The sequence below is a fragment of the Pseudorasbora parva genome, chromosome 6 (assembly GCF_024679245.1).
Source record: "Pseudorasbora parva isolate DD20220531a chromosome 6, ASM2467924v1, whole genome shotgun sequence".
NCBI classification, from domain to species: Eukaryota; Metazoa; Chordata; class Actinopteri; order Cypriniformes; family Gobionidae; genus Pseudorasbora; species Pseudorasbora parva.
The window spans coordinates 41,860,223-41,883,921 of NC_090177.1; the positions used below are offsets into that span (position 1 = coordinate 41,860,223).

General features: G+C 38.5%; 2 protein-coding genes across 5 annotated transcripts in view; one reads left to right on the forward strand and one right to left on the reverse strand.

Moving 5' to 3' along the window:
* Window positions 1-19,720, forward strand: smim29 (small integral membrane protein 29). 3 transcript variants are annotated; one of them, XM_067446962.1, is made up of 6 exons: window positions 1-136; window positions 1,082-1,263; window positions 1,555-1,580; window positions 5,866-5,971; window positions 12,861-12,937; window positions 13,042-19,720. In XM_067446962.1, the coding sequence occupies exons 2-5, from the start codon at window positions 1,153-1,155 to the stop codon at window positions 12,927-12,929; spliced, it is 312 nt and encodes a 103-aa protein (XP_067303063.1). In that variant the 5' UTR covers window positions 1-136; window positions 1,082-1,152; the 3' UTR covers window positions 12,930-12,937; window positions 13,042-19,720. The 3 variants fall into 3 exon arrangements, with proteins under 3 accessions (XP_067303063.1, XP_067303061.1, XP_067303062.1); XM_067446960.1 differs by having other exon boundaries at window positions 8-230; XM_067446961.1 differs by having other exon boundaries at window positions 8-174.
* Window positions 18,888-23,699, reverse strand: part of hmga1a (high mobility group AT-hook 1a) — a 10,514-nt gene continuing 5,702 nt past the window's right edge. For both annotated transcript variants that reach the window (XM_067446958.1, XM_067446959.1), the window contains exon 5: window positions 18,888-20,864. In XM_067446958.1, the coding sequence (XP_067303059.1) occupies window positions 20,793-20,864 (72 nt within the window). In that variant the 3' untranslated portion in view covers window positions 18,888-20,792. The remainder of the gene's footprint in view (window positions 20,865-23,699) is intronic.

Genomic DNA, 23,699 nt, shown 5'->3' on the forward strand with positions numbered 1-23,699 from the left:
CCTCCCTCCAGCTCCACCATCAGTACGTTTCCTTAACATCGCAGGACTTTGCTTTTCGTAAACACTGACAGTGTTTTACTGTCAGACACAACCCCATGACTCGTGCCATAATAACGGGAGTCGGAGTCGTCTTATAGTTAAGTGCCACTCATTCTGCTCTTTTGACTGAATCAGGTGGGTTTACCTTTCATGCCTCGGTGGTGAAGTTTGACTGGTCATGATGTTTTCACGTGAGTCAGCAGACACCAGTGTTATAACAGCTCATAATCACACGACATTGATGCTATAGCGATGCTGCTCACCGTGATAACGCAAGGGACGTAATGTAAACAAACGGGAGCAGAGAGTGCATGGATGCGTTGTTTTTCGCAGAGTCACGTGCGACATAAACGCTTTGTCATTGTAAAATGTATTTTTAGCCAGTCCTCTGCTGGACGATATGTATTGAATGCAAATGGTATACCCTTATCAAGATAAGGTGTGCGTTTTGCAGCTTTTATGGTGTTAAAAGTGTTGACAGTCGGTCCTCTGCATTGTGCCATGATGTCAACGGGTTATTTGGCAATTCACCCTTCACACGATACTTTAATATTATATACGAAGGTATACATTCGTAGGTAAGAAAAATATGATACATTTATATAAAAAACGTTGTCATTGGAACAATAATAATAATAATTTTAAAAAATGGTTCATCATATTTTTAATTCTTCGTGAGTGAAGTTTCACCCGGCAGTAAAAAGATGTCTTTAAAGGGATAGTTCACCCAAAAATGTAAATTAGATGTTTATCTAATGTTTATCTGCTAATTAGTATTATACCCCATTGACATGCATTATATGAGCAACGGTTGGAGTTAAAAATCTTCATTTGTGTCCTACTGAAGAAACAAACACACCTACATCTCGGATGCCCTGGAGGGTAAGCAGATAAACATCACATTTACATTTTTGGGTGAACTATCCCTTTAAATAGATATAAGTAGATATAAAATGCAAACAAGTTTGACACACAATGATTAACTCCCTCTAGCGCTTCTCCCTCATCCATAAATAAGTGTATTCTCTCTTGGGTTTCCCAGCCGTCAGTGGGTCAGAGAGACCATGTGGGAGTCACATGCGTGCAGAAGATGAGCAGTGAACAGGCCTGAGTATGAACATCACCACACCGCCTCCTCCTCATACGGTCAGCGGAGATGTGGCCGTCAGCTACGTGCTGGTCCCCTTCTTCCTCATCACTGTGATCGGCATCATCGCAGCAGTGGTAGGTGCACGGCTTATAAGCGCTGTTTTACTATAGCATGCTTCGCCTCTCCAGGGTCTTTCTAACTGTTGTCAGACTGTGCGCTAGTGTGGGGGAAGGATGGGAAGTCGCATGATGGAGTAATTTGATTGAGCAGATGATCCAGATAGACAAAAGGCCTTTATTCTGTTATGAATGCGTGCGCAGAAGTTTCTCAGCTGCCTCTCTCCTTGCTTCCACCGCTGCAGTGGCCATGCAGACATTATTCAGTGTGCCTTCCAGGACATGCTAATGTATGTTTTTGTCTTATAGGTGATGTACATAAGGAGGAAACGGAGGTAAATAAACACACTCCAGCACGCTTTGAAAAATGCACTGCCATTCAAAGGTTTAGAAGAATTATGCTTTTTTTTAAAGTTTCCTGCCAGTCTCATGTTACTCTTGAGTGAGTAGTATTGCATCCTTCATATCTCTAAAGAGTCTTATCAGATTTGTGAAAGACTGATAGCTGTACCGATTCTTTCTGAAAACAGCCGAACTCGTGGAGGAGTGCAGTGGGGGAAACGAAAGAGTCATGAGCGCGCACACACTCACACACACACACACGTTTGTTTTTGTGACATATGGGGACATTCCATAGTCGTAATGGTTTTTATACTGTACAAACTGTATTTTCTATCACTGCCCCTAAACCTACCCATCACACACACACACTGCCCCTGCACCTAAACCTACCCATCACACACACACACTGCCCCTGCACCTAAACCTACCCATCACACACACACACTGCCCCTGCACCTAAACCTACCCATCACACACACACACTGCCCCTGCACCTAAACCTACCCATCACAGGGAACATTCTGCATTTTTATTTTCTAAAAAAACTCATCCTGGATGATTTATAAGCACCCTTTAGAATAATTGTTTAGGGCTGTGTGATATTAAAGAAAAAAGCGATATGCGATATCTTGTTATATTCGGTATGCGATACGATATTGCTATTAGTGTGTAAAATCTATTTAAATTATATTTCAAAAAGTATTTAAAAACTGAGAATGATGTGTTTCAAATTCTTTCTGGGACAAGAAAGCATAGCTGCAACTTCTGAAAGTGTAAACAAACAAAAAATGTAATATTTAAGATATTTATTGCAGATATTTAAATACCAAAAACTCTTTGCTTGGCTTGGTAATATATAGTTATATCAACCTAGAACTGAACATCAAGAACATCCAGGTAATCAAAGACTGTCCTGAACTAGGATAGGATGATTATTTTTGTTATTTAAATTTATATTTGTTATTAAAACTAAAAACAGTAGTCTTCACTTGAGTTAAATATACACTGATACATGATAAAGCTACAAAGGTTATTCAGCCGAGAGCACTGAGTGATTTTCTCTTGTTCTTCTGTTGTTTGACAGACAGCGGCAGTTTTACTATATTAGCCGCCTGTCACTTTAAGAGCTAATGCACGGATCCTATTGACTCGCTTTCGGCTTCTTTCTGACATTGTTCACTTAGAGCATAACCGACTGAGTTTACATGAACACTCATCAAGACTTATCAAGTTTTAAGTGTGTGACAAGAAACGAAACAGAATTGAAGGGATCACACGCTTTGAGAGCGGCGACTTGTGCGCATGTTTCGGTGTGTGTGTGTTAGACAGCGCAAGACTGAAGGGAATTGTTTTAACTCTTTTTAACATCAAGTAAGTCACATAAGTAAGTAGTCGTGTGCCCAGTCTATTCTCTGCTATATGCGTCGACCTAAAACGTACACTTTTCACAATGTTGAAGTAGCCTATTAAAATCATTCAGATATTGCGTGCCGTTGCGATATGCACATTGCGATATTTCGATAATTTCGTCCTATTAGTTAACATTAACTAATAATGAACTGCACTTATAAAGCATTTATTTATCTTTGTTAATGTTAATTTCAACATTAACTAATGCATTATTAAAATCTTGTTAACATTAGTTAATGAGTGTGAACTAACATGAACCGCTGACGTTCACAGCACACACATGTTTCCAATCATGACCGGGAACAAACACACACACTTGCAGAACAAACTGCATCCACTGTTTCCTTAACATTGGTTATTTGGGAAGCTGAACAGTAATCTTTCCCTCAGAAACACACTTCTTTAGTGACAGTGATTTCTTGGTCTAATGGAGTATTGGCTGATGTGTGTGTGTGTGTGTGCTCATCCGGAAGAAGTGCCCATATAAGGAATTTAGCCCTTTATGACATCATACAGGTAGCCTGGATGCCAGCCGAACTCAGCCCCGCCCACAACATTTGAGCTCGGGCAGTTCGGTCTGTACTCGATCCATCGAGGAGTAATTATGCCCGAACCATTGAACCAATGTCCACTTGGACCAATGAAATCATCAGGGCGGGCTTTAGACGATGACGGACCGATAATAAACAATAACGTAATTATGCACGTCATCAAAGGCGCTTGGATTACATTTGTTAAAATCCTAAACGGAGAGCTTGTTTGTATCTGCATTCACCTTCACTATTTCTCTCTGAAATGATGATCATGTTGGGTAAGTACTCTGTGTATCATTAAATTATTTTATTTACAACACCAGCAAAGATCGTTTATTTCAGCGCGCGTGCAGACAGGGTTTGCTAAGTTTTTACAACAAAACCTGCCAACTACTAGCCCTAAACAATAGCTTCTCGGGGGGTTCTCTGGGAAAAAATGGCGTTTGGAGGATAAAATAAAATGTTATTTTGGCAAGGTAGCTGCTAAAATTCGCACTCATGGGTCTATATATCACATAATAGTCGCTTCTACCCGCGGACATAGAAAACAACCCGTGGAAAAAATCGCGGACTTGGCAACACAGTGCAGTTGAGCTCTGTTGACATTTGACAACTAATGTTATGCGTTGCTTCGTTGCTCTGATTGGTTGTAGTTCTGACCAATTGAGGTCTTTCCTGGTTGGGTTGAAACACGCCCCATAATCACAGCCCAATGGAGCATCAGACTCATATTCTGACTAGAATTGACTATGACCACGGCAGGCTACCATACAGGGCCATACTCGAAAAAAACTAGTTTGAATCCTAAAGGATTGTATTTGGTACAGAAATACTGTCATACGTTACACATTTTATTTTAAATTGTTGCGATGTTTAGCATGAGAATGTCTCTTTAACAGTGCAAATAATTCAGAATGCATTTACCCCCAATATGTCTCTTCTGCTCACCAAGGCTGCATTTATTTAAACAAAAATACAGTAAAAACTGCAATATTGCGAAATAATTTTACAATTTTTCTATGTGAATATGTTAAAATATAATTTATTCCAGTGATCAAAGCTGAATTTCCAGCATTATTACTCCAGTCTTCGGTGTCACATGACTCTTCAGAAATCTTTTTTTTTTCTTTATACTAATACAAGAGGAAAAAGAAGACAAGAAATAAAACAAAACACAAGCTGCCAATTACTCAGTGTAATCTACAATTTACACAAGTTACACAAATACAGACACATTACAATGAGAAACAAATGAAGATAGGTGAAGTGTATTATAATTCATATTATATTTTTAAATTTGTTCTAAATGTTCATTATATTTAGAAATCATAAAATGCTGATTTGCTGCTGAGTTATTATCAGTTATTATTAATGCTCAAATATTATTAAAGATTCTTAGTTTTATCAATTGTTGGAAATGTATTTTTGTGGAAACAGTGATGCATTCTTTGATGAATAAAACATTCAAAACAACTGCATTTGTTTAAAAATGAAATATTTTATAACATTAAAAATATCTTTGCTGTCACTTGATCAATTTAATGCCTCCTTGCTGATTCTTAATGTGACTTATCCCATTGGATGATAGTGTTTCCACACAACTGTTTTCAACATTGATAATAATCATAACTGTTTCTTGAGCATCAAATCATCATATCAGAATGATTTCTGCATGCCTGTATTGAATCCATCATATTGTGTGGTATAGCTGTCTGGTTTGGTAATATAACAGTTACTCTTAGATCTCAGTTAATGAGGGTGGCTGGTCTGGGGGTTTACCCCCAATCTACAGTCCATATTCAACAAAATAATTTTTAAACAGGCAAAGAAAATAACTTTGGACCCTTCTCATGTGCTGTATCCAGAATTCGAACAACTTCTGGTGGACAGTTTTGTACTCCAAGGCTCAGATATCATGTATTGGTGTGGGTGTCCTGCTATGCAGCTTACCTGTATTTCCCAAAACAATTTTCCCTTGAAGGGACAAATAAAGTTAAGTTAGATTTAAGTTCAGTAAGATTTCTGAAGGATCATATGAACCTGAAGGCTGGAGTACTGATGCTGAAAATTCAGCTTCTGTTATCATTAGAACCATTTAAAAAAGAAAAAAGAATCAGGTTTTGTGATAATATCACAATGTTACAGTTTTTTTTTTTTTTAATGGAATAAATGCAACCTTGGTGAGCAGACCTTCTGAGAAACACAACAGTAGATATTAAGCAGAACGTCTGAGCCTCTGTTTTTTTTTAAATACAAGGTTAGTGGAGAATGAAGGGAATAATACTGGGTCAGAATGACTTATTTTTTGCTGCTTGTGTGTCTGACGCACGTTTAGGATCGATAGACTGCGGCATCAGCTGCTTCCAGTCTACACTTATGACCCGACCGAGGAGCTGAACGAGGCAGAACAGGAAATCCTTTGGAAAGAGGAAGACACAAAGGTAATCCATCCTGTTATGAAATGAAAAACGCTGATGTCTGATGCTGACTCTTATCACTGAAAGCAAATGTAAACATATACACCACTAATATTAAAGGTGCCCTAGAATGAAAAATGTAATTAACCTTGCCATGGCGAAATAATAAGAGTTCAGTACATGGACATCACATACTGTGAGTCTCAAACACCATTGCCTCCTCCTTCTTATGTAAATCTCGTAAATCAAAAACACCACAGGAAAAGAAGTGCTTCTCAACATAAACTCAACCGTGACGCAAGCGTTGAGGATCATTTATATGCACGCCCCTAACATTTGCATCTGTCCAAACGTGTTCATTGTCAGGCGGAAATGACGGAGCGAATCATCAAAACAAGCTGCTCTCATGGACACACTTCATGATTAGGCTGTTCAGGAGACGAGAGGACTTTTCTACCCTTCCCACAGATAAAAAATGTCAACAGTCATGGTTGATGTTTATAATCCGGATATCACAACGATTTCATTTAAGATCGTTCGTTTGTTCGGCCCATTTCAAGCAAGCTTCGCTCAGCGTCTTAAACTGAAGTAAGTGGCAATTACAACTGTATTCCTGCAAGCAGTAAGTAGCGATTTATCCATTTATTGGCTGTTTAAACAATTTCTGATTAAATTGAAAGTTTCTTAGAGAGACCGCATTGTCTAGATAATTCAAGATGCTTACAGTAACAATAGGAAACTCCAAGTACCATACAAAACTAAATAGTAGGCGTTTCTCAATGTCAAGGAAGGATCCTCGGAAGCCAGAATTCTAAGGATGCTACGTCATCGACATCCGACGAAGGACTGTTCCAATATCGAGGATCCTCGAATTTCAACCAAGGACTGAGTCCTTCGTTCGAAAAATATGTCATATACAGGAAAGGATGCATATGAGTAGCCTTCGCGCACTTCGCGTTCTCAAATCACCCACAATCCTATGCGCGCAGCTTCGCTATCTTCTGACGTTCCCGGAGTCGGATTCGGAGCGTGAACGGGGCAAATATGCTCGTATCGGAGTTTGTAGATGGAAAGGAAGGAGGCGGGAACCGGCAAATGTTCAACAACTTTATTATAAATAATAAACAAAACGAAAGTAACACAGGGAAAACCCTCACGGGCGACTGCCCGCACACACATAATAAAACATAAACAAACCATAACATAAACTCCAGGCCTAGTCCTCTCTCGTCTTCCACGCTCCACATTTATACTCCAATCACTTTGCCGTGAGCCGAGACCGGTGTGGCGGCGATTAGCTGCCGCTCATTATCACTCCATCAGCCCGCTCTCACGGTCCCTCACCTCTGATTGCCACAATGCTTTTATTTACATTACCAAACATTTGTTATAACCGTAGTAAATATACGTAAAGTTTAACATTTAAATGCCAGTACAAATTACTACTGTATTGATATAAAAATATATACAAATAACGTTACACATAACGTTATTGATGGCCAACGGACCTTTTCACTGACGTAATGACGCAACGACGTGCACTTGCTAGCCTGTTCCATTTACGTGTTCTCCGAATGCTAAAGAGGAGCCTCGCCTAGCCTCTGAAGGAAGTGACTTGGAAGGATCAGTCCTTCCAAGGAAGCATCCTTGACATTGAGAAACACCTAGTGTGTCTAATGACAAAGGGTAATATTATTTTGAATTACAAAATACAACAGTAGATACGATGCTTACAGATCGTTCACTCGATCCTTCTAGCAAACGTCACCTTTTCCACCATATAAGTTAAAACGACAGTCATTTGACGAGGCTATTCATTTTGTAAAAATATAAGGTATATATTTATATTTTTGAGAACTGAAGTAGGCCTATGATGTTTTTGCCTATTTGTATTTCAGATTAGGCTACATCACAGTCACTGCGTAACGTTAGCCTACATTGTGACTAACGTTACATAAACATGCAATATCGTTGACGTTGACGAATAAAGACAAGTCTAAAATGTAGACTGAATGACACTTTAAGCAGAACATCTCAAATGGAGATTGCTGAAATGCAGCTTACTTGTTTATTGGTGTTTTCAGAACGTCCGCGTGCATATGGTTGCCAGATTGGACATGTTTAGGTAAAAACCAGAGAGTATACGGGTTTCTTTTCACAGAAAAGCTCTGTTTGGGGGATTTAATTACTGAAATCTGGCAACCGCACGAACGCGAGCTCTTTCTCGCGCGCGGATGATCTGAAAACACCAAGTAAGCTGCATTTTATCAATCTCCATTTGAGATGTTCTGCTTAAAGTGTCATTCAGTCGGTCTGTGTTCTGTCAGGACTCACGAGACGCTTCGCTGAACTGCTGTGAGCTGCTGAAATAAGCCAATCAGAGCAGAGCTCAACATTAATATTCATGACTCTTCCAAATAAGGCAAAAACAGAGCAGGACAATTTCTAGGGTTGTAAATGGACCTGTAAAACTGTATCTGGACAATTTTAGCCCTTAAATAAGCCACATACCCTCTATGTAGATATCAGAGAACAATTTGACATATTGTTTCAACCCATTCTAGGGCACCTTTAATACTGTCTTCAATAATGGATCAAAAGTGACATTTATAATGCTATAAAAGTTTCTATTTAAAATAAACGCTGTTCTTTTGAGCTTTCTATTCATCAAACAACCACGAAGAATAGGAAATCTTCGGTTTCCCCAAAAATATGAAGCAGCAAACCTGTTTTAAACATTGATAATGATTAGAAATGTTTCTTGCTCAGCATATTAGTGATTTCTGAAGGATCATGTCATGGGCTACACACCCTCTGCAGCTAAATTTGGTTGTAGATTCGCCTTTTATTGCTCAATCCTGTTCTGTTTACACTGTTCAGTAATTTACGGGAGTGACAAACTTATTCTATAACCAAATTAACTCCTGAAAAATGCAGGTAGTTGCAACCGCATTTACAAAAATTATACGCAGTGTGTACAGATCTGAACAACTAGTCGTTAATGTTGTAGTTAAGCATGCATCAGAAATGTTTTACTCTTCATGTGGCTTGACTCATTCGTGTTGCAAGAAAAACAGCGAACAAGAACAAAATAAACTTAAATACATTCAAGACTAAACATTTCAACATTAATAACTCCATAAACACGATCTCTAATCTTTAATCAACAAGCGCAAAAAACGCTGTCATATTTTAAGTGGACATGGCAACACTACAGCCATACTGTGGTGCTGTGGTTTGGGTAAAATTGTTGAACATAAAACGATCCTTATGTCGCTGTAATATTTCTTTGGTCAGAATAGCAGAGTCCACAGTGTCAATCATCGGTTTTGGGAGTGTACCGGGAACAATCATTTATGGGTATCATTCCCGCATTCAAATGTGTGTGTTCGTGGCCACTGAAGACACTGGAGAGTAATGATGCTGAAAATGTAGCTTTGATCACAGGAATAAATTAAAGTTTACAATAAATTCACATAGAAAACTGTTCTTTAAAATTGTAAGAATATTTCACAATATTACTGTATTTTTTATTAAGGCTGCAGTCTGTAAGCTTTGCCTCTTTGTCTGAAACTCTGATATTGCAGTTATTTGTTGAATTACCATCTTTACATGGTTTTTGCATCAGTGCGGATGAATCTAATGTATGTGTAGGTTGTCTATCAATACACCAGATGTCAACGATAATTGTCATTTTGAACTTCTGGATTACAATCCGCCATCAAAATGACAAGTTTAATTACATTCCAGCTGCTGTAAGAAGAGGTCACAAACAATCCTCCACTCGCAGCATCCACACAGTCTATAGCCACGTTTCCACCACAGGAACTTTCCCCAGGATCTAGAGACTTTGGGCTGGTACTCGTTGTGTTTTGACCGCAAGGACCAGGGTGTAAATGAAGTTCTTGCTAAGAATTTCCCCCTCAGCAAGTCCCTGCTAACGAGGTAGTATTTCTTTTTCAAAGTTCAGGACCTTTCGGAGGTGGGACTTGGGTACTGAATATGCTGATTGGTTAAGTTCATGCAGGATCTAAATGTCATCCTTTGCTTATTATTGACTTTTTTTAAGGTCTAATTTGTTTAGTTTTTCCTGGTGATCAAGGCATATAGCCATATTATTGAGACACATCATTGATGATCTAAGCCAAGCTTCCTTGTGTCACTGAAACTCCTCTCGAACTCTGAAGAGGAAGCAGGAACAACCAGCCTTACCAAAACTTTACTGAAAAGGCCTCTCACTTCAGGAACCATTTTTCAAAGGATTTCTGCAGTAGTTTGAAATAGCCTCAAACATGTTGAGCTGCACCTGCAATTGTCTTGAATTTAATTCAGGATACACGTTCACTACTTCATCCAATTCAGCTTTCGGTAGCACTTTGTCAAGTTTTTGCAGTTTGTGGATACCATCTTGGTCAAATCGTTCGGACAAGCAGCTGCAATATTGGGACCTGGAGTAAGATTGGATATGAGGATGTAGATGGGGTGCAGTCTGACTGCTGTGTCGTTGGCTTGTTTTCGAATGTGGGTCATCTGAATGGGTTGTAGATCTAGCTTTGTTACTAGATCAAGGCTTGGGGACAGTTATTGGAAGTGCTCATCTGTTCTCCTCTCTTGCAAGATTTTCTTAAATTGCTTCAGAGACTTATTTTTGATACTGTCTGCTGTTTGAGCTGCAGGCTGGTGTTTGAACAATCCAACTCTCCAATCATGTCCTCTGCCATTACAAGGCCAAGCACTGAGTTTTCCCTTGAGAATTTTTTCATGAAATCCATTGGCTTTAAATGGTATCTGAGCTGTGCTACAAGGCGCCATTTCCTCCAAAGCTGTCAACACAGATTCATACAGTTTTGCAATAGCAGATGTCCGAAAAGTCCAACGTGTGGGGCAATGAGGCTTCAATGAATTCAATGAATACTGTGATTTTGCTACATCCTTAAAAATTGCCTTGAATTTTACATACTGTATGAAGAATGAGCCTAATTTGTGGACTAAGTCTAGTGTGTCTCAAATCACTGGAGTGGCCTGTGTAATCAGATGAACACAGTGACAGCCATTGATGCTTCATCGAATGTTTATAGAGACAGAGGAAGTTTTAGCCCCATCGTGACACATGCCGTATTTGCTAAAGCCTGTCCTGTTGTTGTTGACCTCATAAAGTCCAATTAACTCGTCTGTTGGTTGAAGATCAGGATCCACATATCGAAGGCAGATGAATTCTTGCTTAACTCCTATAGTGTCATGGGTCCCATCAATGATCAATGAAAACTGAACAACTGGCAAATCATTTATTTCAGAGACTATTTCTGGAATTGCACACTAATATCTCATTTCGAGTTTTTGAACTCGTAAAGTCCGCATGCCCTTTCAACCAAGTCGATGCTCTGCATTGTCTCCCGCTTTGTATTGAAGGAGCCGGCTGAAATTTCCACTTTGACTGCCAACCCCTCTACATGGCAGTCGCGCCAAGTATTCTGCACCTTTGAATATTGTCATTTGATTTTGTCTGCCTCTTTCTTTTTGTTTTTACCACGAGCAGGAAGTGTCTCCTGAATCCCAGTCATCAGAGCAACTTTGTGACTGACTGTCTTGAAGAGCATCACATTTTTCTATTGCCGCTTTCCAGTTTCGAAAGCCATTTGAAATAAAAGCTGGATCCATTTTTAAAACAAGGTTTGACTTGAAATTTGCTAAATACTTTGCACAGTAAAAACAAAAGACACCCTTTACCGAAGGACTGTAATGAAGCCAAGAATCATCTGGAAAAGTCCTGGTAAGCATAAACATCAATAAAATTGATATTTGGATGACTTGGACAAGGTCCAAGCTCTTTTCTCTCTTGCATTTTCTCCTATATGTCTACCCTTGCGATTCTTAAACGCATTATACAAGTTGAAATATATTAAATCCTTTACCAGTTAGTTTGGGTTAACTAACCTTAAAAGGTAGACTGGGTATACCTGTACATTCATTTATCCTGCTTTTGTCACAATCTTCTGAACCAATCACAGACCGGCTTATCCACTTGGCGCACTATTGGTGGGTTTAACACGATGACAGATAGAGAAGTTGATCTCGCCTCTTGTGGTCTGATTGGTTGAAGGACTTGCGTACAGATTCATTTGAACTATGCCCGTTGATCACACCTCTTGTGCAGTAGAAAATACAGATCAGACTCCCCAGTCCAATGTTCAATCCTTAAAGGGTTAGTTCACGCATAAATGAAAATTGTCATCACTTACACTTTGTTCCACACTCGTAAGAATTCAATTCATCTATGGAAAACTCAAGGGCTTTTTGGCCCTCCATAGGCACTAACACACATAAAATCCAGAACGTTAGAAAAGACATCATTAACGTAAATCCATGTGACTATCCCTTTTGGGTGAGCTGTCCACTGGATTACTGGATCACTGAGTCACATGGATTACTTTAATGAAGTCCTTCCTAACGTTCTGGACCTTGAATGTGCAAGCTCTCGGATCTCATCAAAAATATCTTCATTTGTGTTCTGAAGATGAAAGAAGGTCTTACGGGTTTGGAACGACCTGAGGGAGAGAAATTAATGACCATTTAAGGTTTAATGTAAGTACTTAATTTCACCCCCCTCATTGTCACAGTCCCTGTACTGTGATCCTCCTGTACTCGGATGTCGGACGTCAGTAATCTACCTAAACTGAAACACAAATTATTCATTAAGTGGTGGCCCTTACTCCATCTTATACTAATTATAACTAAATAATAAAGAGTAAACCAAATAGAAAGCAAGGCAATGATGGTTTTGGCTGAAATATCATGGCATATGAATCTTGAGTCTTGATCTCGTCTTGGATCAAGTGTAATAAACCCTTTATCCCCCAGTCAGTGTAATAAGCCGTGTTAAAATATGAGACGCTTTTCTTGTTTGTATTTCCAGGTGGTCCAGGGTTGGATGAGGACCTATCAACAGCGCAGACCCTTGCTTTCAAAGAATCCTGATGCATGAAAATGAAGGTTTGCCACAAAAACGACTTTGTTTTTTGTGATTCTACACACTGTCTCTGAACCTGGTCAATAATTAGTCCGTTTATATGTTGTCTCATCGTCCTGTATTGCAGATTCAAAAGATGGACAATTTTGAGCAATAAGCTACTGATTTCTCCACGGCAGTTTGAAGCGATGAGCCTAGAAGAGCTTTAGTGAAATGAGAAATGACTCAAGCGCTGGGATCATACTTGTTCACCTCAGGTCTCCTCTTGCAAATATAGTCCATTTAAAGTGCAGCTTTGCTGTCTGAATAGCAAGGCTCAAGAAGGACGTTAATTTGCCACTGTTACAATTTATTTATTTATTTTAGTCTTACGTATTTTGCTGATGTTCTGTGCTATGGAATCTTTGTGAGAGCTGTTTATTTTACTGAGTACGCATGAATGTGATTGCTCGCTGTGAGCAACCCAAGACCAAACTAGGTCATCGTGCTAAACCATCATAGCACCGTTTTTTTATTCTCCAGAAAACTAGTTTGTCAAGTTAATCACCACTTGTTCAAAGCATATTGCCATTTTGTCTCCTTACACTGGATGCACTCTCACAATTTGTGAGAACACTTGCATTTGATTTACTTACCAGAACGAGAGCGCGCTAAATTAAGTAGGTAAACGTCGTCATCATTTACTCACCTTCATGTTGTTCCACACCTGTAGCTATTTATTCCTTCTGTGGACTACAAGAGAAGATATTTTAAAGGATGATGGAGTCCAAACAATATTGAACCCCAATACAATACATGGGCCTTTAGTTTAAGTCATAATTCTACGAAACGACTTTAGTAACGCGCAAAAGCAGTGATGACATTTTCAAAATGGTTACTCCATCCACTTCCCTCTAGCAGTTGATGGCTGTGAAGGGAAATTAAGTATAAGCGTTTTTGCAACCAACAAACACATTGCTAATGGAAAGCAGAAGCAAAAGACGTTCTCATTATAGAGAGCATTTTATTGGACTAAAATGAGAATATATCCGTGAGTGCATTACGAATATATATTTTTTGCCTGTTTCTGAAAAAATGTACACGTATTGCATAACTTGCAAACGTATATTTGCAGATAGTTTATCAGTGATAGTTTGGAAATACACTTGTATAGAGATGACCTCAAAGCTAACAGATATGTAATCACAAAATCTGTTTTTATGCATTCTTCTTTGGTTCTGTGTGCAAGTTTGTGGAGTCAGAAAAACTGATTGTTAAATGTGAGGTTTTGTGCGATGTCACACTAGAAGTGTGCGAGTGAATCTGGCTGAAGTTGTGGTTAGAATTATTGGCACCCCTAGAATCTTTTATGAGTAAAATAATGGGAAGTATATTCCCATTAATATTTACATTGTTTAGCACACCAGGGTGACTATGAGCATGAAATCATCCAGCTATGACTTCCTGTTTCACACGAGTATAAAAATGAGGAAAGGCCAAATTCCTTCAGTCATTCATCACAATGAGTAAAACCACAGAATATAGTTCAGATGTGCAGCAAACGATTGTTGAGCTGTAAGAAAATAGCTAAAGCTCTGAAAATCCCCATTTCCTCCAACAGGGAAATAATTAAGAAGTTATGTTAAGAATCTGGAAAAGGACGTGTGTGTATATATCATCCTAATGCACGAGAGGAGGAGCGTTTGAGTGGATAAAGACTCTGCGAGGATCACAGGTGGAGAATCGCAGAGATTTGTTGAGTCTTGGGGTCAGAAAGACTAAAACAATGATCAAACAGCCCCTACATCACCATATGTTGTTTGGGAGGGTTTCAAGAAAAATCCTCCTCGCTCATCCAGAAACAAACTCCAGCAGATTCAGTTGTCAGACACGACTGGAAATTCAAATCAGACCTGGATCTGTGGTCAGATGAAACTAAAAAAAGAGCTTTTTGGTAGCAAACACACCAGATGGGTTTGGTACGAAAAGCGATTATATAAAGACCTGAACCCTATAGAGAATGAGTGATGAACTGAAGAGAAGAAGCGCCAACATGGATCTGGGAGTCTGAAGGATCTGGAGAGGTTCAGGATGGAGGAATGATCTCTGATCTCCAAACTCTTCAGGCATTTTAGGAGAAGACTCAGAGCTGTTATCATGGCAAAATGAGGTTGCAAAAGTATTAAAAGTATTTATTAATAATAGGGTGCCAGTAATTTTGGTCAATGTGTTGTGGAGAAAAGCATTTATTTTGTAAACGAGATTTCTCCCACACTTATAATTATTTTACTTCAATGAAAGTTTAGATTTTTGGAATAAAAGATCAAAAGGATAAACAATGCATATTTGTGTGAACAGTATTTACCAGGGGTGGCCATAAATCTGACCACAACTTTAGTGTTTTTTTTTTGTTTTGTTTTTTTGTCTTTTTGAAGCTCCACTGACGTTTATATGGAAGCTTGTTCTGATATGGAATAAAAAAGGTTATTGTGACTCTTATATAATTCTGCCTTTTTATTGTGAGTTTACGTTTCTTTCTCAGAATTGCGTGATATAAAGTCCCAATTCTGGAAAATTTGCAATTCCAGAGGTGAACAAAGTACACAACTCTATACTACTTCTCAAATATTACGCCATTAAAAAGCACTTGCTTTTAAAAATACATATGTATCAAAGGTAAATTTCCTTTTTTGTCATCACGTTGCATTGTTGTATGAATCATGGAGGTTTAAGCCAGTCAGTGATGCTCCGACTGACATGCTAACATACGAATACCTTAAGCTCATTTAAATACTTGCTAGTTAAAAAGGTACAAAGCTCTTTTCAAACTCGAAAACATAATAGAAAAGAAAGGTTTCTATATTATGTTTATTTGGCAAGATTATGCTAAAAGATGTTTCTGAAAGGACTTCGGTTAAAGTTATTAGCCCAACTACGTTTTGCATGCTGACTAACATCATTGTCGAACTTCACCTATGCGTTAGCAGTGTATCTACAAATTAATTATTTAAATCAAAATTATTTGACTAGGCTACGTCCACCCCATACAATCAGTAAGAATCCAACTACTAATGACCAAGACCAAAGAGCTGTCCAAAGACACTAGAGACAAAATTGTACACCTCCACAAGGCTGGAAAGGGCTACGGGGAAATTGCCAAGCAGTTTGGTGAAAAAAGGTCCACTGTTGGAGCAATCATTAGAAAATGGAAGAAGCTAAACATGACTGTCAATCTCCCTCGGACTGGGACTCCATGCAAGATCTCACCTTGTGGGGTCTCAATGATCCTAAGAAAGGTGAGAAATCAGCCCAGAACTACACGGGAGGAGCTGGTCAATGACCTGAAAAGAGCTGGGACCCCGTTTCAAAGGTTACTGTTGACGTCATGGTTTGAAATGCATGGCACGGAAGACGAATGATGAGTACCATCCCTACAGTGAAGCATGGGGGTGGTAGCATCATGTTTTGGGGGTGTTTGTCTGCACATGGGACAGGGCGATTGCACTGTATTAAGGAGAGGATGACTGGGGCCATGTATTGCGAGATTTTGGGGAACAATCTCAAGATCTGTGTGGAGGAGTGGGCCAAAATCCCTCCCGCAGTGCGTGCAAACCTGGTGAAAAACTACAGGAAACGTTTGACCGCTGTAATTGCAAACAAAGGGTGCTGTAACAAATATAACATTGATTTTCTCAGGTGTTCAAATACTTATTTGCAGCTGTATCATACAAATAAATAGTTAAAAAATCATACATTGTGATTTCTGTTTTTTTTTTCTTCTTCAGATTATGTCTCTCACAGTGGACATGCACCTACGACGACAATTTCATACCCCTCCATGATATTCAAGTGGGAGAACTGGCAAAATGGCTGTGTGTGTGCGCGCATTACAATTTCACTAATTCCATTCAAAAAGGGAAACTTGTATATTGCATTCATTCACCACACAGACTTATATATGTCAAATGTTTCTTTATTTTAATTTGAATGATTATTACTGACAACTAAGGAACATCCCAAATTCAGTATCTCAGAAAATTAGAATAATACTTAAGACCAATACAAAGAAAGCATTTTTAGAAATCTCGACCAACTGAAAAGTATGAGCATGTACAGCACTCAATACTTAGTTGTGGCTCCTTTAGCCTGAATTACTGCAGCACTGCGGCGTGGCATGGACTCGATCAGTCTGTGGCTCGGCTCAGGTGCTATGAGAGCCCAGGTTGCTCTGATATGGCTTTCAGCTCTTCTGCATTGTTGGGTCTGGCATATCGCATCTTCCTCTTCACAGTACCCCATAGATTTTCTATGGGGTTAAGGTCAGGCGAGTTTGCTGGCCAATTAAGAACAGGGATACCATGGTCCTTAAACCAGGCACTGGTTGCTTTGGCACTGTGTGCAGGTGCCAAGTCCTGTTGGAAAATGAAATCTGCATCTCCATAAAGTTGGTCAGCAGCAGGAAGCATGAAGTGCTCTAAAACGTCCTGGTATACGGCTGTGTTGACCTTGGACCTCAGAAAACACAGTGGACCAACACCAGCAGATGCCATGACACCCCAAACCATCACTGACTGTGGAAACTTTACACTCGACCTCAAGCAACGTGGATTGTGTCCCTCTGCTCTCTTCCTCCAGACTCGGGGACCCTGATTTCCAAAGGAAAATGTTACATTTACTTTCATCAGAGAACATAACTTTGGAGCACTCAGCACCTTTTTGTCTTTAACCCAGATGAGACGCTTCAGACGCTGTCTGTTGTTCAAGAGTGGCTTGACACAAGGAATGTGAAGCTGAAACCTGTCTTACATATGTCTGTGCGTAGTGGTTCTTCAAGCACTGACTCCAGCTGCAGTCCACATCTAAAAAGCACATCTATCCATCATATAACTGCTCCACATGGCTCCAGTCTTCTGAAGCAAATCGATGGGTTTGTGTAAGAAAAATATCCATATTTAACACCAGACCCCCTTCCATACTCAACTTGCGGAGAAAGTGCAACACCTCTCGCAGTTCAAATTCTTACTTTATTGTTGTGAAGATATTTTACTTAAAACATGTTAAATATGGACATTTTTCTTATACAAACCCATTGAGTTGCTTCTTAAGGACTTTATTAAGGACTTAAGGACATGTCCCTGGAGCCATGTGAAGAACTTTTATAATGGCTTGATGCTCTTTTATTGAGCACCAAGTTTTGGGCTGCCATTATAAAGCTCAGAAGAGCCAGGATATTTATTAGTAACGCCAAATGTGTTCATTTGAAAGACAAATGTCATACACACCTAGGATGACTTGAGGGTGAGTAAATCATGAGAATCGTCATTTTTGGATGGACTAAACGTTTAACTTGCTGTTAGAGAAAATTGAAATGCAAAAGTATTGGTTTATATCGGAGCAAGCCCAAAAAAGACACGACAACAGTATTTTGTTTTGAGTGATTTAAAACAACTTTCACAAATCAATTTTACAAATCCTGAATTGCTTTTTTAAATGGCAAGAGAATGTACCCTTCTAATCACAGGATATAGAGACTCAATTTTAAAATATATATATCAATTGTAACTTTATTAATAATTTAAATATTTATATACATTTATATTAATAAAGAAAAAAATTTAAAACAGTTTGCAGTAACAAACTTGTTTGATACGTTTTTGTTTTTGTTGGTAGTTTAACACCATGCCAGATAACCCGGCTAAATTCATGGAATAAAAATAAAAACATGTTTTAATTTTCTCAATTGTAAGAGAATCCAAGCAGAGATGCATGTAGATGGGGATTTTGGACCAAATTGATTATACTCTGGCACGGTAAAAATGAAAACCAAGAAAAAGAAAAAGATTAATAATAAATAAATACATTATGGCTAACTAGATTACTTTTTTTTTTTTTTTTTTAAACAATAGTATTTCTAGTGACTCGGCACCTTGAATTCTTCCAATAGATGTATTAATTCCAAGCAATAACTTGAAGAAATACAGCCACAACAAGATATGTACGAATTCTTATCTTTATTACCGTTTTGAATATAAATTCCTGCAGTCCACAATAGAAAATGCAGAGTGTATACATTGAAAAGACTGATCCCAAACCAGTTGTGCACGGGCACATAAAAACAAGACATCAGTATTGAGGGGGGCATGTTAAAATCCACTTCGTCAAACAGCCTTAGTACCATCACGATCTACTAAATGGGGGCTCAGAGATAAGCAACTAGCAGGATGAAGTTTATAACAAAAAAAAAAAAAAAAAAAACCCTAACCTTGAGGTGCCACACCAAATCATTTTGTCCATGATACAAATCAAAGTCTACTCAGTGCACCAAACGAATATGTATAGAAAAATAAAGTAGAAACACACAACCCAATATCTCTACCACAGTCTGAACTTGTTTTGCATCTTAATGCAGTAATTCCTGTGGTGTGTCCAGATGTTTATATATATATATATATGAAGAACGGTTTCTGTTCACTGATGCACACTGCTGTAAAGCAAAACCAGTTTGAAACAAAGCAAAAGCAACAACTCCCAAACTGGAAACGGGTATAAATGGATCAGACACTGCACTTGGAAAAGAAACAAACACTCTCTGCAAAGGCTGCACTGAGACCAGCTGAACGTCGTCAGGAAAGAAGAGTAATCCGTCATAGGCTGTAGTAAAGTGAGGTATGAACGTGACGGTCAAGTCCAGAGTAGAACTGACCTGGTTGCAGTATTCCGGGTTTAATTAACCATGTTTGTAGCAGCATTAAGTTCTGAGAGGAGACCCAGTCACTGGACCGATCAGCGTTCCCTGACATGGAATTTAACACGTCAAAAAAAATAAACGCAACACCAAGCGAATGTTGTCTGAGTGGACTGTAATAGGACAGAAGTGACACGGCTGGAAAGTTCACAAGGAAATGGGAGCTAATGGAATGATCTAGCATTTTCTATTACATAAAAAAAGCATTTGCATGCAAGATTAACGGGGCTGATTAAAACACTGCTTCACGTCGTCCAATCGTTTGCAGTGCGTCTTTCGAACAAGGATCAGGTGCCATATTTAAGTTGGTGGCATAAAGAAAAAGGAGTCAATTTTTAAAATTTAAACCAAACAGTTCTAGTTAGCCGAATTACACAGAGCCGACTACGTGCCTGTAAATTTAATGGCAGAAATCATGATGGTGGAGAGACGGCAGAGGGTATTAAAAAAAAAAACTAACTAAAGTCAAAAAGGTTTCACGACAGAGCATTTAATGATATGTTGATTACAAGTTAAAAGTCCTCTAGATTATGCTCACTCAAATACACTCATTTTATTTCTAGCTTGAATCACGGAGTAGCTAAAAAGTATAACTGGAGACATCAAGTTACCACACACGCACACATAATTAACCCAAGTAAAAACAAACGAGTAGGTCAATTCACCTTTGTCCAGTACACAATGACATGAATTTCACACAACCTACCATATTCTTAGACTTACTGTAAAAAATAAACTTGAATTCTCAAGGCCTGAAACTGTTTGTTTTGCGAAAAGAGGAAAAACTTCAGTATTTTGCAAATCGCTTTGTGTCAAGCCACCATCAGAGCATATCTTTGTCCAGTATAACGACAGACGCTTTCGACCAATTACCCATTGAGTGCGAGACATATACAGACGCGCATACACATGTGCATGCATCCATGAATGGACATACAGTATTTTGAGTCTTTTTCCAGTGGTGTTACTCAGAGAAGGCGCATGAAGTGCGCACTCATCCCTGACACTAGGGGGCGCTAGAGCGTAAAGGTGAATTGTAGGGCGAGGGTGGCACTAGTGTAAGGGGAGTAAGGGGTGGGTGGGGGATAGGGTCAGTCCAGCTCTGGTCAACAGGAAGAAATAACGTTGGATTGTGAGGTAGCACGAGTTGCTAGTTACTGTTCCTCTTCCTCCTCCTCTTCTTCCTCCTCCTCCTCAGAGGACTTAGATGGCTGCTCCTCCTTCTCCTGCAATGAAGATAGACAAATAAAGAGTCGTCATTTATATTGAAATAAACCCGTCTCTTGTGTCTCCCATCTAATATGATTTCTGACCTGTAAGGTTGCCAGAATAATAATCATACAGTTTAATAATAGGCCAGAGGAGAACTGGCACCCCGACTGAGTCTGGTTTCTCCCAAGGTTTATTTTTCTCCATCATGGCCCTGATGGAGTTTGGGTTCCTTTGGTCGCCAGTTAGGGACACTAAAATTATTATCTAAGTGATTCAACTAAATAAACAAAAAACTAATCAATTAGGTCTTATTTAATTCTATAAACTATAATACTGATCTGGCAACATTGCAGTCGTTCTGGAGAAAACAGTGATGTTATCAGTTTATTTTAATTTATCAGAGTGACACAGCCAAATCTAATTTTGTTGCAATATTATCCTGTTTGACACTGTGAAGCTGCTTTGACACAATCGTCACTGTAAAAGCGCTTTATTTATAAAGCTGATTGATTGATATTAAACAGGGTTTCTGCAGGTTTAGCGGAGTAAACTTAAGACTTTTTAGACCAATTAACCCTTAAAAGCAATGTCCTTCACTACCCTCCCTCTTCATTCATTCATTTTATGAAGTTAGACGTCAACCTTCTTAGTATTCCTCAATCAATCCATTTTAAACAATATAACAAGAAAAAGTAACAGAATGCCTGTTTATCTACTAGTTGTCAAAATTGTACAGGGTCGCTAACGACCCGAGGTGTGTATGATTGTACTTTTTTTTTTGTTGCACAATTATAAATGAATCTGTAATGACAAAATAGGGCCCAATTCACCGTTTTTCCACAAGGTGGCGATGTCTGATACGCAATGATGAAGTGACGGTTCACTCATTTACCTCCGAAAGAAAACGAAACGATCTGCAAAACTTGAAATGGCTCAGCGATTAACTGCAGAGAGCAAGTACTAAACAATCAAATATTAGTGTCAATGTCTCTTGATGATGAATGTGCTCAAGAAGCTGTCAGTGATCAAAATATTGATTTTGAAGACGTTGAAAATGAGTTTGGAAAATATGCGTGAAATCACGAATATGAGGCAGAAGCTGAATGAGCTCTGACGAGAACATTTTTACAATAATGTAAAAATGTGCCTTGAATGCAATGTAAGTCGCTTTGGATAAAAGCGTCTGCCAAATGCATAAATGTAAACATATGATGGTATTAAACATCTGATCAAACTGAACCTTTCCAAGCTTAAAGGTAACAATGTTTTATTTTATTCTTCGGTAATTGTAACATCAGGAGTTTTATATATTATCACGACAGGTAGAGGCCTATCCATGTTAAATATAGATCCGGGTCACCAACGACCCGAATATGTAAGAATGCTTGGCGAAAGTAATGCATTTCAGGGTTAAGGAAAATGTAAAGAATAAATTGAAGGGTAAACACCTCAGTAAGTTCTCTAAATTGTCTGAGTTGTGTTAGCGACACTTCAAAGTCTGAAAAATAAAACTTTTCCAACAGATCTCCATATTTTGGATACATTATTAATTGTACAAAAAAATAAAGAGAAAAAAAAGCATAAAGTTTGAGATTAGAAATCTTGTGATTTTATGATTAAAAGAACAAATATCTGCCAATGGGATCATCAATAAAAATATGTATAATACAAGTAAAAAATATAGGTAATTTTCATACCCAATGACAGATATTTGTTCTTGTTTAAAGCACAAATCCACTTTGTTCAATTTCTCAGAAATGAATGCATCATTAAATGCACCTTGATTAGGAAATGTAGTTTTCCAGTATAGATTCACATATACATTTCAAGCATTCATTTCCAATCATAAATTTAACTTTTCAGGAAGAATTTCTGCAGTGCATGCAATTCATTTTAGGGCCCGTTTTATTTATGGTTTATAGTTTAGCGTTTTAATTTTTCTGGACCGCTTTAAATGGTTAAATTAAATATTACTAACGTGCGTTCATCTGCGGAGCACAAATGAAGAGGTTTAACGAAATGAGTTTTCGGTTCCCTCCACTGACAGTCTAAGCAACTTTTATTTTGACACTTCAAAAAGTTCATAAAGAGATCGTAACACTAAATACAGACAAATCAATCAGTTTATTTCAATGTCTCTTTTTAATGGAAGAAAGTCTTACGGGTTTGGAGTGACATTAGGGGCGAGTAAATGACAGGAACAGTAATTTTTGGGGTGAACGGACCATTTAAGTGACTGTCAAATGATTTATGAATGGATTCTGCAATCAGTCTGTTTCTGCTTCGCACAAATCAAAGGGCCCTAATTTAATGCCATGATACTGGATTTTTGGACTTTCTGATCAAATTTTAGACGTTACGGTGTTAAAATTGTGGAAGTTCAAATTAAGACTTTAAGACCCAGAGAAACCCTGATTAAACCATGCAATTTAAAAATCTAAAAGATCACCAAACGCTTGCATTTTTACAACCCCATCAGGGAAATCAAAAGTTTGTACACACTCGCGGTCTTCACGCCCACTTGAACCAAAGACGTCATGCAAGTAGACAAGTGCAAAGACCACAAGTGTGTGTATTTGGGCAGGCCCACTGAATTTCATTCAAATTAATGCAGCTTCTAGGTTATTATGGGTCACAATACGACTGCTGCCAACTTAACAGCATTGCGATGAGCTAAAACATCAAAGGGAAAGTTCTCCCAAAAATTAGAGTCATTAATTCCTCTTCCTCGTGTCGTTCCAAACCTGTAAGACCTTCGCTCATCTTCAGACACACAGATCTGAGAGCTCTCTGACCTGTCCATTGACAGCAGTTTAACACTTTCAAGGTCCATTAAAGACCTCGTTAAA